General features: G+C 34.0%; 2 protein-coding genes across 11 annotated transcripts; both read right to left on the minus strand.

Moving 5' to 3' along the window:
• Window positions 1-1,529: 1,529 nt before the first annotated feature.
• LOC133778354 (heat stress transcription factor B-2b) lies at window positions 1,530-4,644 on the minus strand. Of its 3 annotated transcripts, XM_062218248.1 has the most exons (6): window positions 3,786-4,644; window positions 2,783-3,679; window positions 2,502-2,563; window positions 2,261-2,363; window positions 1,812-2,079; window positions 1,530-1,730 (listed from the first exon to the last, which is right to left on the minus strand). In XM_062218248.1, exons 1-2 carry the CDS (start codon window positions 4,086-4,088, stop codon window positions 2,882-2,884), a joined length of 1,101 nt encoding a protein of 366 aa, XP_062074232.1. In that variant the 5' UTR covers window positions 4,089-4,644; the 3' UTR covers window positions 1,530-1,730; window positions 1,812-2,079; window positions 2,261-2,363; window positions 2,502-2,563; window positions 2,783-2,881. The 3 variants fall into 3 exon arrangements, with proteins under 3 accessions (XP_062074232.1, XP_062074231.1, XP_062074230.1); XM_062218247.1 differs by having other exon boundaries at window positions 1,530-2,079; window positions 2,502-2,552; XM_062218246.1 differs by having other exon boundaries at window positions 1,530-2,079.
• Window positions 4,645-7,214: 2,570 nt separating this feature from the next.
• On the minus strand, window positions 7,215-14,559 carry LOC133778355 (probable hexosyltransferase MUCI70). 8 transcript variants are annotated; one of them, XM_062218253.1, is made up of 10 exons: window positions 14,406-14,559; window positions 13,104-13,156; window positions 12,321-12,685; window positions 11,843-12,016; window positions 10,113-10,465; window positions 9,608-9,819; window positions 9,229-9,485; window positions 8,942-9,120; window positions 8,135-8,238; window positions 7,215-7,775 (listed from the first exon to the last, which is right to left on the minus strand). In XM_062218253.1, exons 3-9 carry the CDS (start codon window positions 12,499-12,501, stop codon window positions 8,173-8,175), a joined length of 1,422 nt encoding a protein of 473 aa, XP_062074237.1. In that variant the 5' UTR covers window positions 12,502-12,685; window positions 13,104-13,156; window positions 14,406-14,559; the 3' UTR covers window positions 7,215-7,775; window positions 8,135-8,172. The 8 variants fall into 8 exon arrangements, with proteins under 8 accessions (XP_062074237.1, XP_062074233.1, XP_062074235.1 ...); XM_062218249.1 differs by having other exon boundaries at window positions 12,321-12,689; XM_062218251.1 differs by having other exon boundaries at window positions 7,215-7,781; window positions 12,321-12,689.
• Between the last annotated feature and the right edge of the window lie 1,307 nt (window positions 14,560-15,866).

Raw genomic sequence — 15,866 nt, forward strand, 5'->3', positions numbered from 1 at the left:
AAGAACGCATTACCAAATATGACACCGTAAATTAGAAAAAACAATAACAAAAGTGTAAAAATATAAAAACTCCGTCCGACGATTTTTTTTTTTAAATAATCAAGCATTTTGTAAATATCCCTTTAATATTTCCTTGGATTAATTTAATAGAATCTAAAAAGTACCCATTTAAAAATTACACTTAATAGATTTTTAAAAATAATTACACACCAATTTTAATTTCAGATCCAAGTCCAATAATACTTCAACAATCTATACTTTTTTTTTATCATATATTCTTTTTTAAATATATTAAATAGGTGAAATGTGCCACAATCGAATTATAAACATGTTACATTAGCAATAAGCAAGTCATATTGAATCATCTCTATTACGATTGACACCTCCAATCTCGGATCAAACACTACTATCAGTTGCTTTATACATCCTAATTATTTGGAACCGTTAATACAAATATGACAAAGTTTTCAATAATATTCCAGGGAATCCCCAATACATTTTCAGATACGTTCAACTAGAGTTTCTCACCTGTCCTCAACTAGAGATAAAATCTTACATCTTTGAAATATAATAATAAAATCATTATATATATATAAAGAACCAAAAAAAAAAAGGAAGAATCTTTAAATTCGACTATTTACATTTTTTGATGCTTTTGTCCTCTCTTGTGAACTAAAAAGTTCTCTTTGGAAGCCTCCGAAGCAAAAAAGTGAAAACCCAAAACTTTGATCGAGACTTTGCAATTCTTACTCCACGTTTTCAAGTTGGCACTTTTTCACATTAAAGTAAACTCAAATAGACGTTTAATGGAAAAAACCAAAGACAGTTTGTTTAAGCGTTCACTTTCACTTTCTTGACCACAGAAACCCAAACCAATACATTTCTCCAAAGAGGTTGATAATAAGAAGAAACTGATGGATACTGTCACATGGCGAACCTTTAGCCATTTTTCTGGACTTGAATTCCTTTTCTTATTGCATTGATTCTTTTGACACTTACAGAGTATAGGTTACTTGGCTACCAAATATAAAAGTGGAGGTATAAAGACTATGGCTGAGCATCAAAGATATCCAACATAATTTGAAATTTATAATAATGGATCCATTTATTCTCTTTTCCATTACACAAAACAAAACATTCACGGGAACATATTTTCAACAAAGAAATTTATGACATAACGCAATTTGAGTGATGGAAAACGGGTTTCACCAGTTGGCAATAAAGATGTCCATGTTTCTTTCTTCAGCTCTCCTTTTCTTATTACCTTGGCAACCGTTTCATATTACGTGTTTCTGCTCCCCGAGCTTGTTAGTTGTTAAACTAATAAAATTGCTTGAGAGGTCAAAAGAAAAACACAGGTGATTGATATTTTTTTTTGGTCTTAAAATTGTACTCTGCTTACAATTAGGGTACTGGACCATGGACATATGTGCTTGAAATGCATCTTCAGCTATACATAATCAAATCATTTTATATAGTGTTTCTATCTAAGCAATTCTACATTCACATATTTACAACCCTGAACTGAATTACCTATGAATTCTCACATTTTTATTTATGGTATGCCAGCCAAAAATGTACATCTTTTACAAACAAATGCGACTCCATAGATATATGTTACAAACTTTTAATATGCAATGTGATTTTAATTGAAGGGAAAAAGTACCTACTATGTTTTCTGTTGTAAAAGAAATACTTCCGGACAGCAGCAATGTCACTGCATCTGCTGACTGAGCCCATCGATAAAATATATTGATGTGTTAGGACTGTAATTATGAGTTTAACTTTACATATGTGATGGGTTTACTTACTTTAATACCATCTTTGTCCAGTAAGCATGGCAGCATACATTAGGCTTGGTAACCTTTAGACAGCTACCTACCTGGCAGCCACTTTATGCAAGACATCAAATTGTTTAGGAAGCCCTTTGGATCTTCACCAATTTTTACCACTTCGATGAGCCCTTTGGTAACCTCGAATAATTTTTTCCACGAAAAGCTGGTAAGGCCATATGAAGTTCCCAAAATATGGTATCTTTTCATGCTGGCAGTAACCGGTTGCAGAAGATGAGAAAAGAATCTGCATGAATGCATAAATCCTACATTACTTCATGACAAAAATTTGAACAAACAAGAGTGAAACATTTGAGCTTCCTTAATATTTATTGCTTTTAATATTGTGAAAAACACAACCTCCAAACTTGAATTAAAAAAAAAGAAAGAAGAAAAACTGAGATTATATGAAAACTTGAATAACGAACCATTTAACGGCTGTAGCTTGTCAGAACCTCGTACAGGTTAGTAGTGCCAATCAAATTATTATCCAAATAACGAGGAGGGTACTCATCATTTTCTCCAACAGCTCTTAGGCAAGCAAAATTGAAAACACAATAAAATCAGTCGACCAACATCCCCAAATTAAATACGCAAAACCCTATCCAAGGATTTGTATTGACCTCCAGTGACAGTGAAAAACTGAACCCAATATTAATTATCATATACCTGATTTGAGAACAGTTTCCCCAGGTCATCCTCACACCTCCTTGGCACACCCTGAAACAGAACTAAAATCTTTAATAAGTCATCCATACAACCAAAAGCACAATGTTATTGCTATTACGAATCTGTTAGAAAAAAACAACTTCAAAACTCCAATCCTACTTGTACAAGAAAACATAAATCTTGAATCATCACTGAGCCTAAAGCTGTAAAACAACAAAAATAAGTTACATTTTCATCACGAACGTTACTAAACACTGAACAGTAAATAAGAAATGGCATACCAGATGAAAGAGCAGCTTCTTGGAGAGAGCGGAGCTACCGAATCCTTAACGATATCAATAACGTCGATCACCGAGTTGTCTAGATCGAATTTCTCAATATTAGAAACCGCAGACCCCTCCTCGAGGTACTGAACCACCGCGTGGCTGCTGTTGAACCATGCGCCGCCGGTCACCGGAAGGGTCCTGGTTATGGTCAGATGAGTGTGCATCCGAAGGCTCTGATTTCACTTCGTGTCCGAGATCTCGTACGATCGGCTGTTGCTGGTTCTGGCCATCCTCATCTCCCTCCTCCTCTTCGTCTTTTCTCGCGCGCTTAACCCCAATCGAGACTCCAAACAATCTCGGTCTAATGTCCTCATCCTCATCCTTCCGTTCCTCGGGGTTCAAACCCGCCGGTGTTCCGCCGTTAGCTGCGGTAACCTCCGACGCACGCATGAGATCCATAGGTTTCTCCTCCGCCACACCTCCTCCTCCACCGGCTACCATCTGGTTGGAGGCGAAGTTTGTCATCAACGTTAGTATATTGTTACACAATCCCCTAAGCTGAGTTAGCTCGTGGCTCAGCTGCGAGTTCTCTTTCCTCAAACGCTCGTTCTCCTCCACAAGCTCCGGCACGGTCGTACAACTGGTCATACAGTGCACGGCAGCGACGGGAGGAGCCACTGGCGAAGAGTTCGAGGAGATCACCTGCTCCTCACCGGAGTTCGAAGGAGAAACAAGCGCCGCCAACGGAACCGCCGAGACGGTCACAGCTGCTGCCGCGGCAGCCGTAGCCGCGGCAGCAGCTCCAGTCGGCGAGATCTTGCGGCGTTGAATGTCACGGAGGAGTCCTTTCTCACCTCTCCTGAAGCAGTCGTTCGCAAATTCCCACCGATCCGGTACTACTTTCCGAAATCCCTAAAATTATTTATGTATATCATAAATTTATATAACAAGTGTCAGGAAATTCAACTGTTTGGCAGACGAGAAAGTGAAAAGGAAAATAAAAAAGAGACTTTCATACATAAGTGTTGAGCTGACGAACGAAGCTAGAAAAATTGTTGTGCTTAAAGTACTTTGGAAGCAAATCTCTGGCGAATTCAGCTGGTCGCCAAACGATGAAGCTGGATCCATCATCATTCCATGAAATCAAATCGTCAACGGCTGGATCATCAACAAGTTGATACGTCTTGGTCAAAAATGGCGTTGGAAGTGTCCTCTGCGAGTCTGCTCCTCCACTACCGCCACCACTGACGCCACCGCCACCACCTCCTCCGCTACCACTATGTCCCGACTCCCCAATCTGTTCGACTGGCAATGGCGCCATGTAGCCCAGACTCAATCTCTCAGATCCCAACCGTAACTCAACTATATCAACTTTCTCAACAAATTCCTTACCGTTTACTCTCCTACTTTATCCATTAAATAATATCAACAACAATAATTTCCGCTTCGTTGCCCAGAAAAAAACAAAAACTACGAGATGTCAAGCTTCCATTAACACGGATTGTTTCAACTACTACGTAGTGGCTTACTCAGAACAACAAAATCATCTAAACCTTTCTTGTTCTTGTTGCCATATCTGAATAAATAACTAAATAAATAATTCTGTGTTTGTCATCATAATTACCTGAAAGGCGAGGACTCGTTCAACCAAATCGAGACAAGGTCTATTCTTCCTCTTCTTTTAGTAATTATTTTTATTTTTATTATTATTTTCTCAGGAGCCAGACAGGTGAAAAATCAAACCATAGCAGACAAGCTACGACGAACACAGAGAGACAATATATTTTGATGTTTCTAGAAGTCTCTGGGAGATTAGAAAGAAAAAGAGTGTAAAAAAAATAAAAGAAAAGAAAAGATAGAGAGAGAAATTCGTTGGTTCGAGAAGGAAAGACAATTGAAAGAAGAGAAGAGAAGAGAAAAGGCAAAAGCGGTGGGCCCCAATCTCTATATAGAACAATGGATACGAAGGTGCCAGAACATGGAGCGTGTCACGTGTAAGTTTTTCTTCCAACGTCTTTTCCAGAAACTTCTTCCTCCTATTTTTATTTTATTTAAAAAATAATAATACTATAAACTAATATTTCGAAAGTATTATTTTCAAAATCCTCTAAAATTAAATGGGAAATTTGATAAATCATGCTTACATTAGCTTAATATTTAAAATTTGAACCAAAGTTAACCACCATATGATACAAATGCTCATCTTTCATTTAATACCAAAAATACCCTCATACATTTCCTCTCTATTCTCCCTCTTCCTCTCTACCTTTCATTTAATAGCTTAATAATTAAAATTTGAACCAAAGTTAACCACCATTTAGAATGTTGTTTAGATGTTGGATCTGTAGTTTGTTGGTATTTTTTGCTGTTTTTTTTTAGTGAAAATCGTGTTCTGTGAAAACCTGCGTTTTTTTTTGTTCCTTGAGTTTTTTTCGAAATGCCCGATAGTGTCCGATAGAGGCCCGATTCGGGCACGATAGTTATTGAGTTTCAAGGTTAGGGATAAAGGTCCGATGACAACCCGATGGTTGCCCGATAGTCAAGGTTAGGGATGGTGGTACGACGGTATTACGATAGTGGGTACGATAGTGTGCAATACTGTAGTTATTTCCATAATGGGTACGATGATGGTACGATATTAGCACGATAGGTGTACGATAGAATTTGTTAAGTAGTTACTATAACATCGTAATTTTAGAATTTGTAGTGGGACGATATAGGTACGATGGTAGTACGATAATAGTTAGTTTCAAATTGTTAACTTACTTTGTCAATGGTACGATGATGGTACGACAGTGGGACGCTAGTGGGTACGATGGTGTATAATACTGTAGTTTTTGCCATAAATGTACGATGATGGTACGACATTAGCACGATAGGGCAACTATCGGGTAACCAAAACTATCGAGCAACCATCGGGTTTCCATCGGACCTTCATCCCTAACCTTGAAACTCAACAACTATCGTGCCCGAATCGGGCCTCTATCGGACACTATCGGGCATTTCGAAAAAAACTCAAGGAACCCAAAAAAAACGCAGATTTTCACAGAATACGATTTTCACCCAAAAAACTACAAAAAAATACCAACAAACTACAAATCCAACATCGAAACAGCATTCTAAATAGTGGTTAACTTTGGTTCAAATTTTAATTATTAAGCTATTAAATGAAAGGTAGAGAGAAAGATGGAGAATAGAGAGAAAAGGTATGAGGGTATTTTTGGTATTAAATGAAAGATGAGCATTTGTTTCATATGGTAGTTAACTTTGGTTCAAATTTTAAATATTAAGCTAATGTAAGCATGATTTATCAAATTTCCCAATTAAATCAACCTCTAATAAAATTTTTAAATTATTTTAAAGCATAGTTATCATCAATTATATTAGTCAAAGATGGCTATTGACAACATTTTTTAGATGCTGAAATGATCTTGTCCAAAAGGGTTTATTTATTTATATTCTATAATTAAAAAATGTAAGAATAATTTGGATTTTCATTTTAAAAATAAAATAAAATTAGAAGAGTGTGTGTTTAAACGTGTCGGTAAGGATGAAGAAGAGGATAAGAATTCATTTGTGGAATCGAAGAGAGGAATGGGCTAAATAGAATGATTGAGTCACTTGTGGAGTGGAGAGGGATTTCTATTGGATTTGTTGCCACATGGACAATACAAACTAGAAATGATTGATACCATTATCCCAAACACAAAATTAGAAATTAGTAATTTCAGAAATGCTATATATTTTTAGTAAAATTTTGTGGTGCAAAGGTGCACATAGGTGTGCATTCTTCTTCATTTTTGCCTTTTTTTTTGTCAAATAAATTTACTATCGAAAGTAAAATTTAAACATATTATCGTACCTTTTATACATGTGGAAATATCTATTTGTTTATTTTTTATTGGATAAATTATTCAGAATGTTTTAAAATTTTACAAAATACTCTATATAATTATAATATGGTCACAAAAAATATAATACCGAAAATTAAAAAAATACACCAATGCAGCTGTTTTTGTGGGGGTGCACCAGAAAACCACCATATTTTTTTAATATTATTTTACAAAAATAACAATGTCCAATATTTTCAATGGGTGTCTGAGCATTCAATGGAGTATATAAAAACTATTTTGTAAAAATAAGTTATATAGAAAAAAGACCATTTATAATATTTATATTTTGACATGTCATTCTTTAGGTTAACGTTGTTTATGTCGTTGGACATTATTTTGATAATATTTGTGTCTATATGACAATTGACACGTCTAGAATAGTGCTAAGATAACGACATGTAACAATAATTTTATTTCGTTTTAACAAAGCAAAATGTCGTCACATGTTATTATCGCTTCAACTAAACTATTTTGGTCAATTTTATGTGGACAAATATTGTAGAAAAAATCATTTAAAGATGATACAAGCACATCAATGATATTGCACATATTGGTTATTTTAATAATAATATCCATCAATAATTTAAAGCAAATTGCCCAAAACAATTTCTCAAATGTACAAGGAAAAATACAATGGTTCAACAAAATGTAATAATAAGAGAATAATAAACAAGTTCAAAAAGAGGACATGGTCCATAAAGAATATTATAAATTATATCTTAATATCACCTTGTTTGGGAGCCGGGTTAGGTTAGGTGATTACTGATCAGGAATATTAAAATTACAAATGGGACTCTCTAGCTAAAATTGTGTATCCCTGAAAACTAATCACTTAACCTACAAGTAATAATGCATGCCAACAGATTTGGTCTCTTCTTCAACTTTGTTAATGTTTTTAAGAAGAGACCAACTCTTGCTGATAAAACATGTACTCAAAATGTATAAATAATTTACTACATAGCTTTCTTGCTATGTTACATAGTACATACCAGGCTGCAACCCAAAATTCTTGATGCAAAGCAATCCACCAGACTATTTTTCTTTTCTTTTCTTTCTTCATTTTTCCAAGGAGGTTAAGAGATGTATATTACTAGTTCTTCATTCAATTTAAATTTCTGCATCTAACATGAGCTCTGTCAGGGTAGAAAATCAAGGACTTTTATGTGCTGATGACAATGACATGTACAATGTTTTTCATATGGGTACATATTGTTTTCTATAATAATTATGTCAAGACACCGACAATCAGAAGCTTCTTCAAAGTGTTCCACATAGAGATTGACAATACAGGTTAATTTTCTTTCTAGTTTGTCTTTTCTTTACCAACATATTGTACTCCATTCTTTCATTTGTTTTAGCCCTCTGATTGTGTTTTTCTAGGACATTTGAGTGACGCTAAAAGCACAATTAACAAAAAGAAAAAAGCAGAAAAGGGAATTAGTACACAAACAAATAGAAATAAGCTAAATCTTACCAGCTATTGTAAGGAGTTTTAATGGATCAAGAAGCAGGTCAAGGAGATGGCAGTCCCAATATCCTGTGGCGAAACAACTTAGCTAGTGTTCTGCGCTCACAGTCCTGAAAATTAATGGAGAAAGAAGATGAGGTTATCATTTGTTTTGGCAAGTAATGATCAGAAATGATATTGTCATCGTCCTAACATCTATGAAAAATTCCTGACATTCCCTAATTCAACCCTGAATCCAAATGAAGCGCATGACTGCTAAGCCTTATATACCTCTCAAAGTCTACCTGAAAGACCCCAACCTATATTTTAGTTACTCATGCTGCTCAGAGAAGAATCATAATGTATCCTTTGGTTCAATTCATCTCATGATATTCTACTACATATGGAGGCCCTTGAGTGCCACAAAGAGGAGTCAGGTCAAAGAAAGAAAACATTATGGAACGTGGTTGTCTTTGCAATTCTCAGGGCATTATGATTGGAAAGAAATAAGAGTTTTTAATGATGAAGAAGAGGACATGGGAATAATATGGGATAAGTTTTAGTATTGGGTTGCTATATGGATCTTCAACAACAAAGAGTTTAAGGCATTCTCTTTCTCCACTCTTCTTTGTGATTGTCACTGATTGGTATTTGTGTTTGCAATCTAAGAGGTTTGTGGGAAGGTATTTTTGTTTGTCTTTCACTATGTTTTAGAAGGAGGAGCATTTTTGCTACTGCCTAGGATGTATAATACAGATGATTACTGTCATCTTTTTATTAATACAATCTTGTTTCATATATATATATATATATATACTCGGGAAAACGAGATACCTTGAACATATTAAGGTAGAATGATTTATCAGGATTCGTTCTCTTCAATTTCAGGTAAGTATATGCAAAACTTAATTGATCACGAGAGGTGAATCGATCAACTTCATTAAACCAAAGGCAAGAAAATAGATTTGACATTGGCGTATGTGCTCGAACTATGAATGAACCTTCAGGAACATCTGTAAAATAAACAGCACACAAAATTAGGAATTTGAAGTTAACACAAACTGAGATAATTAGATAAATGACTTAGAAATATCCATAGATAAGTTAAATAAGACACATACAACTTGGAAGAAGTTTATTTGGGTCAGAAGAGTCAAACTTTGTCAGGCCGTCAGACTGGTAAAAATTGAACTGTTCGTCTATGGCTGTATGATTGTACTTATTTAAACGCTTATTTTGGAGTACCTCCTCCCACACACAATGCCGATCATAATGGTTTGAAATGGCATATTCTGACTTTGTTCTCCATAAGAAGTACTCAAGAATAAGCATTGGATCAGTGTGAAGTCGCATCTTACTGTCGAGCCATATTGAATACCTTTAAAGCACATTGTTTATAGAGAAATAAGTAATGAGAAACTCAGTCAAAGGTCCAATGAAATTTTTTACAAAAAATGTTCTTCCCGTAACTAAACGCTGGAACTCGATGTGGCAAATTACCTCGCTGAAGGAAAGAGTCTGTGTGACAGAAGCTTGGGAACTTTTCCAGTTCTTCGCATGTCCTTGTATGGTAAATTTCTGACAACAACTATTCTCCACAAACCAATCTTTCCTCCATCATCAGGAACATTTCCCTCCAACGACAATTTTGACAATGTTTGTTCATCCACAAACATAACAAAACAAACATTGGCCTTGGAATATCCACTTATCTGTGGAACAAGCACAAATTTGTCATCACTAAAACGAAAGGAAGTCCTACAAAATTTATTGTGCTAATACGCATCAACCATGTTCTGCTAAGAAATTAACATAAACACAAAATCCCACAAGACTAGATTTACAAACCGAATTAATTGTGTGGTGCTTCTGTCATTTGATTATACCACACGGCCACAAAAGTCAAAAAATAATGGCTCCATCATATTGTTACTAAACATATATTCTTGCCATCATTTATGATAATTGTGGAAAACAAAACGAAACTAGGGAAGAGAAGATTTACTTGCTTGCTAGTAGGCCTCCTCAAAAAGTCAGAGTTGCCAAAAATGCATGATGAAACAACTATCTTACATGTCTTCATGTATCCCTTATCCTTTTCATTTATCTCAAATCCAGTGCTAGGGTAACCTGGTGGTCCTTTGACAAAGCCACAATGAAGAGTTTGATTCTTTGCGTAGAAGGATTGTTGCCTTTCCGCAAGAGTCTGGTGTCCTCCAAATCTCGGTTCAAAAAAATTGTTCCGAGAATTTTCTTCTTGGTCAATGTATTCTAATGAAAACTGTGTAAAGTTTGTGACGTTGCTGGGTTCAACAAGATAACCAACTGATTTAGCAAATCCAATTTCGCAAGGAGAATCTGAAAAGTAGTTATAACTTATAATTAGGAGCACAATTGTGCAGTTAGACAGCAAAAGTACAACCAAAAGAAAGCCATGATAGTGTAGAAAACATGTAGACAAGTGTACAATTGAGCAGAGAAAGTACTACCAAAAGAATAAATAAAATTCTTCTGCCATTGATAGTGCAGGGTGTGGCAAACATGTATAGAACGGTCATCCAAGCAAACATGTATAGAACGGTCATCCAAGCAAACATGTATATTGAGGTCATACAAACAATCCATTAGCAAGTTATGGATTTTAATTAAGAAGTTATTATCAATGAATCCACATTTGGCACGACGAGGAAAGTTTCTTTTAGTTTCAATTAGGGTTTAAACTCCAATTGCTAATTTTTGTAAAAACAATGCAGCATTTTCGCCACGCCTAGCCTACCCCTAATACTCAAATTGAAGTAATATTTTTTTTTGAAAAGAGAGACAGAGGCCAAAGCCCTAGTCTGCCCCCTCTCGCATATATAAATAGTCCTCACTTTTGGCGGAGGAAATCCGTGATAACAAACATAAAAGAAAAAACATACAACACTAACTACACAAACAAAAACCTTCACCACTCCCTAGTGAGATCCAAGAAAGACGACCCCTCAAAAACCTTTGTACGATACACTCAGGTGGCAACCCAAAACTTAATCCTCTCCCAAATAAGATCACACTGAGATGACTTTTCGTCAACAATTCTGCTATTACGCTCTAACCAAATTGCCCAAAAACAAGCCAACATCGTAGCCCTCCACAGCTTATTCAAACGCTTATCCCCCACTACACCACAACAAAACATTTGACAACTAGAAACCAAGAGGCACCAACTCAAACCAAACTCACCCCACACTCTTGACCATAGAAATTGAGCCAAGTCACAAAACATTAATAGGTGATTGAGAGATTCGGCCCCCCTTTACAACAAACACACCAACTGGGAGAAAGACACTGATAATGACGACGGCGTTGAAGAACATCGTTAACACTAAGTTTCTCCACAAACAATAACCAACTAAACACCTGGACTTTAGAAGGAACTTGACTCGTCCACAAAATCTTAGCCCACAATACATCAGTCCGATTGAAGTAACATCAGCCCACAAAATCACATAACAAGCTATCTAGGACCGTTTTTCCAGGACTACTCAGCCTAGTGAATCAATAAGAGAGACCCATCTTTTGTAAATATATTATAGCTGGTAACTACAAGGCCCTACATAGAAATTACAAAATAATATTATGAACACTATATTTATGGTGCTTAAAGGCAAACATTACAACCAATCAAAATATACATGTAAATTCAAAAGGCACAACATAGTTGGTGCAAGAACACAAACAAGAAATTATTCTTACGTTGTCTGCGACGCTTGCTTCTTAGTGGTGGTGGTGGTGGTGGTGTTCGTGGAGGAGGTGTTGGTGGAGGTGGAGGTGGCGGCGGCGGTGGTGTTAGTGGTGATCTCCCAGCCTCTGATGCCCAAAGGTCCCTATGAGTTTGTTGTCGTATTAAAGGACTATCTTCTAATTTTTCTGCAAGGAATGATTAATAAAGATGTAGAAATGTCATTAAAAAACAAACATATAACTCCATAATACCACATTGCAATGTCCATATCTTGCTGTTGGTTGAAATAAATATTCTAAAATTAAAATCATGTTGACACTTACAGCTATTATACATTTAATAAATGCTAATCTCAAACGTTAATACCATGCAACATAAATTTCTAAAGAATCAAAAAGAAATTAAAAAAAAAACATAAATTTGTATACTCAAGGAATACGCAAGTGATATGTAGCTCTATTTTCGAACAAAAGGGTAATCGAGTCTTACCATGAAAGGGCATCTTTAGGCCAAAAACTACAAAATAAAACAGAAATGTTGCTCCAAACAGAAAAGCCCAAGTTGATAATTTGTGTCTGGGAAAGGTAAACCGGCCAAATCTTTTTCCTCTTCGAACAACCCGAATGCCATTCTCATTGGCAATACCTCTTTTCTCCAAGTAACAATTCATTGCTGGTACAGAAGTATGGAGAAAAATAGGCTTGCATTGCAAGTTGTGATATAACCACAATTCTAGCTTTTAGTAGTGTCTGCCGAGGATAAATATGATTCCATACTCCAACCATCATTCAAATAGCTCTTCATGTTGCATATTTTACCTAACTAAACAGCCTAAAATCCTTTTTCTCCCAGTTCTACCTAAAATTAATTTTTCAATAAAATAGATTAGACCATATGAGTTGGAATAATTTAAGTGAGAAAAGTAAAGTGCCTGCCACCAGTATAATATACTAAATAGACCAGCAAAAAGTAGTGGTATGATAAAGATTGCCATGATCAAAATGAATGCAATAATGCTTTCCAAGAAAACTTCATTTCAAAATCAACATTATTAAAAAGTATCAGCATTTTGATAAACTGTGTTTGAATAGATGGTAGTATGAAGAACCAAAAGCAACAACATCAACATCTACATAGAAAAATGTCCAGCCCAAAAGCTTGCCTTCCAAGCAAGTTATTTCAATTGAACCATTATCAATTTTCAAACAACAAAATCTAAAAGTAAAAGGGAGAAAGATATCTTTCATTTAAACATGGTAAAAATTACAATACCTAAGCAACAAGGAACAAGAAATTTGAAATCATGTTAAGTGTATTACGAATTCCTGCAAATGAAAGAAAGGACACAATCAACTTACAAAAAAAATAATAAATAAATAAATAAAAAAGAAAGCAAAAAAAAAAAGGAAGGAAGGGGTTGTCAATAAGAAAAACTTTGAATGTTAATAAAGCCTAAAAAATAGCAAAAAAAAAGACATAGGTGAAATATAAAACAACAATGATAGCATGCACAACATGGTTTCATACTTGGTCAAGTGCAGTCCTCGATTAATATTCGTTTTAGTACTCACAATTTACAAAAACAAAAATCTATAAACATTATCTAATAGCACTCAAAACCGTACACCACAATTAGCACAAATACAACTGGAGCTTAAGATAGTAAACACTAACAACAAAACCAACTGTCAAACACCCACAAGAAAACAAGTTGCTCAAGGTTGTGAAGCCAAACTGCTGGACACAGGGTAACTGGCAAGACATCCGCAAGAAAAAGAAATTCTTGAAACAGGATTGAACTAAACAAATTGATGGAAAGTGGATGGATAAGTGCCTCCTCTTCATTTTCTTTTTTTCGTCTTCAATGGTTTCTTTTCTCTGTTTCATCAAATGGATTTGAGTATGTATAGATTTTAATAAACTCTTTTTTGGGTTATGTGTTATTGATTTCTTGTGTGTATATATATGCATATGTATTTGGGTACTTAAGTCAGACACGGGTGTTTGTTGATGAAACAATAACAAGCAACCTTTTGCAGTGTGCCTAAACAGAGCTTCTGAACACGATTGGGGGGAGTAATTATAATCTCCATGGATCCCTTTGAATTTAAAGTAGCTACATTTTTTATTTATTTATATTATACAATAAAAAATGATGGAAAGTAGATAGATCATTTTCTTTTTTCATCAAAAGCATAAAATCATCACACATAAATGTACAAAGTAGATGAGCAAACAGAGAAATATCCCTCATAAATCTCTATGAAGAATGCTCAAACAGTAAGCTAAAAAAACTACAATGGCATTCTAACTCAGGTCAGCAAAATCAGAATTAAAAGAAATATAGCTAAATATTTTAATGAAAAAAATCCAAGAAACTTAAAACCTTAATTATATCTCAAACATTCTAAATTTCCCAAAAACAACATATGCTCGCGCAACGAAACTATAAAAGCACCCACTTTTACTCTAATTAGAAAAAGATCCAAGTTGTACCAGAAGAAAGGGCTTACAAATTCAACAAGGCCTGGTTACGATTAGCCCCGACATTGCAATTGGAATTACAGATCTTACCAAAAAATTTGAAGCTAAGCTCGATGAGATGTTCCTTTTCGGTGCTCCTCCCAAGTCCCATGGAGAATTTCGAAGATGGAGAAATGAATCTCTGTTCAAACAAAAACGGAGAATAGGTGAGTTGCAGAAATTTTAATTAAATTACTCAAGGCTGAAACTGTTATTGAAGGTTATATTTGTAATTTAATTACTGAAGCCCCGAAACAATTGCCTCTTTTATTTATGTTAGTTATAGAAGCTTCATATGTATAATTAATAAAAATAGATGTTATAAATTAGATAAAAAAAATATATATAGTATCATTGGTATGTTAGGATAAACCATAAATATAGAAAATAATAATAACAATAATAAAAAGTGGTATTAATCATTTATAACAAAAAAAATGATATTAAGTTGAAATTTTAATTAATTAAATATTACCAAATATATTATATCTCAAAAATAGTTAATATATATTTTATACATTATTAAAAAAAATTACATGCATAAAAATTGAATATTTTAATTTTAAGAATTTTTTTTTTTTGAGGGGTGTCTTCCTTTCAAATATTCATTCTCTAATTAAAGAGCATACTAATAATTTTAATTCTAGTAAAATAAATTTTTATCATTCTTATTTTGAGTTAAAAAAATACAATTAAAAATTGCGATTGAGTATTTTATTCTTAAAATTAAAAATAATATTATTTTCTAATTAAGGTCAAAGAGATTTTAATTTTTTTGATTAATAAATATAAAGGTGAAAACAATAAAATAAAAATATTTATTAATGGATAGTTTTGTGTATAAATTTTTTTAGAATGTGTGTGAATTTTTTTTTATGATTAATTTAAATAGAAAGGTGTGTTGATAGAAAAAATAATATGTCATCTAATCTCCAAAAATATTAAAATAGGTTTTTATTTTTCTTTATTTTTAATGAAATTGAATTGATTTGTTATGCTAAAAGGCTAAAAGGTAAAGAAAATACACTATGAGCAACTCTAATGGTGGCTACTCTATTAGTTGCCTAAAATGTCCAAATCATCCAAATATATAAATTTTTATTTTCTCTCTCATCCACATCATTTTTGACAACTTTTTCCATAAAAATACTCCAATGCTAAGTCACTTCAAAAGTTGTTAGCTATGGTCTCGCATATTATTATTTGATATATTATTTTGTAATTATAAATATTGTCATACTAAATTGAGAATATTGAAAAATTAGATTTTGAAGAGTAGTACAGGAAGTATTTTAAAAATTTTGATTGAAATGAGAATATTGAAAATTTGGATTTTGGGGTTGGTATGTGGAGAAAATGATGAATTTTGAAAAATTTGAGAATATTGACAATTTAGGGTATGATTTGTATGTTATTGGGATACAATTTAATGTTTTCAAATACTAAAACTTAGTGGGACCCTTTAAAATCTCTGATTGGAAGTTTATTTTTGAAAACTAAATTGAAATCAGT

The sequence above is a fragment of the Humulus lupulus genome, chromosome 5 (genome assembly GCF_963169125.1).
Source record: "Humulus lupulus chromosome 5, drHumLupu1.1, whole genome shotgun sequence".
NCBI lineage: Eukaryota > Viridiplantae > Streptophyta > Magnoliopsida > Rosales > Cannabaceae > Humulus > Humulus lupulus.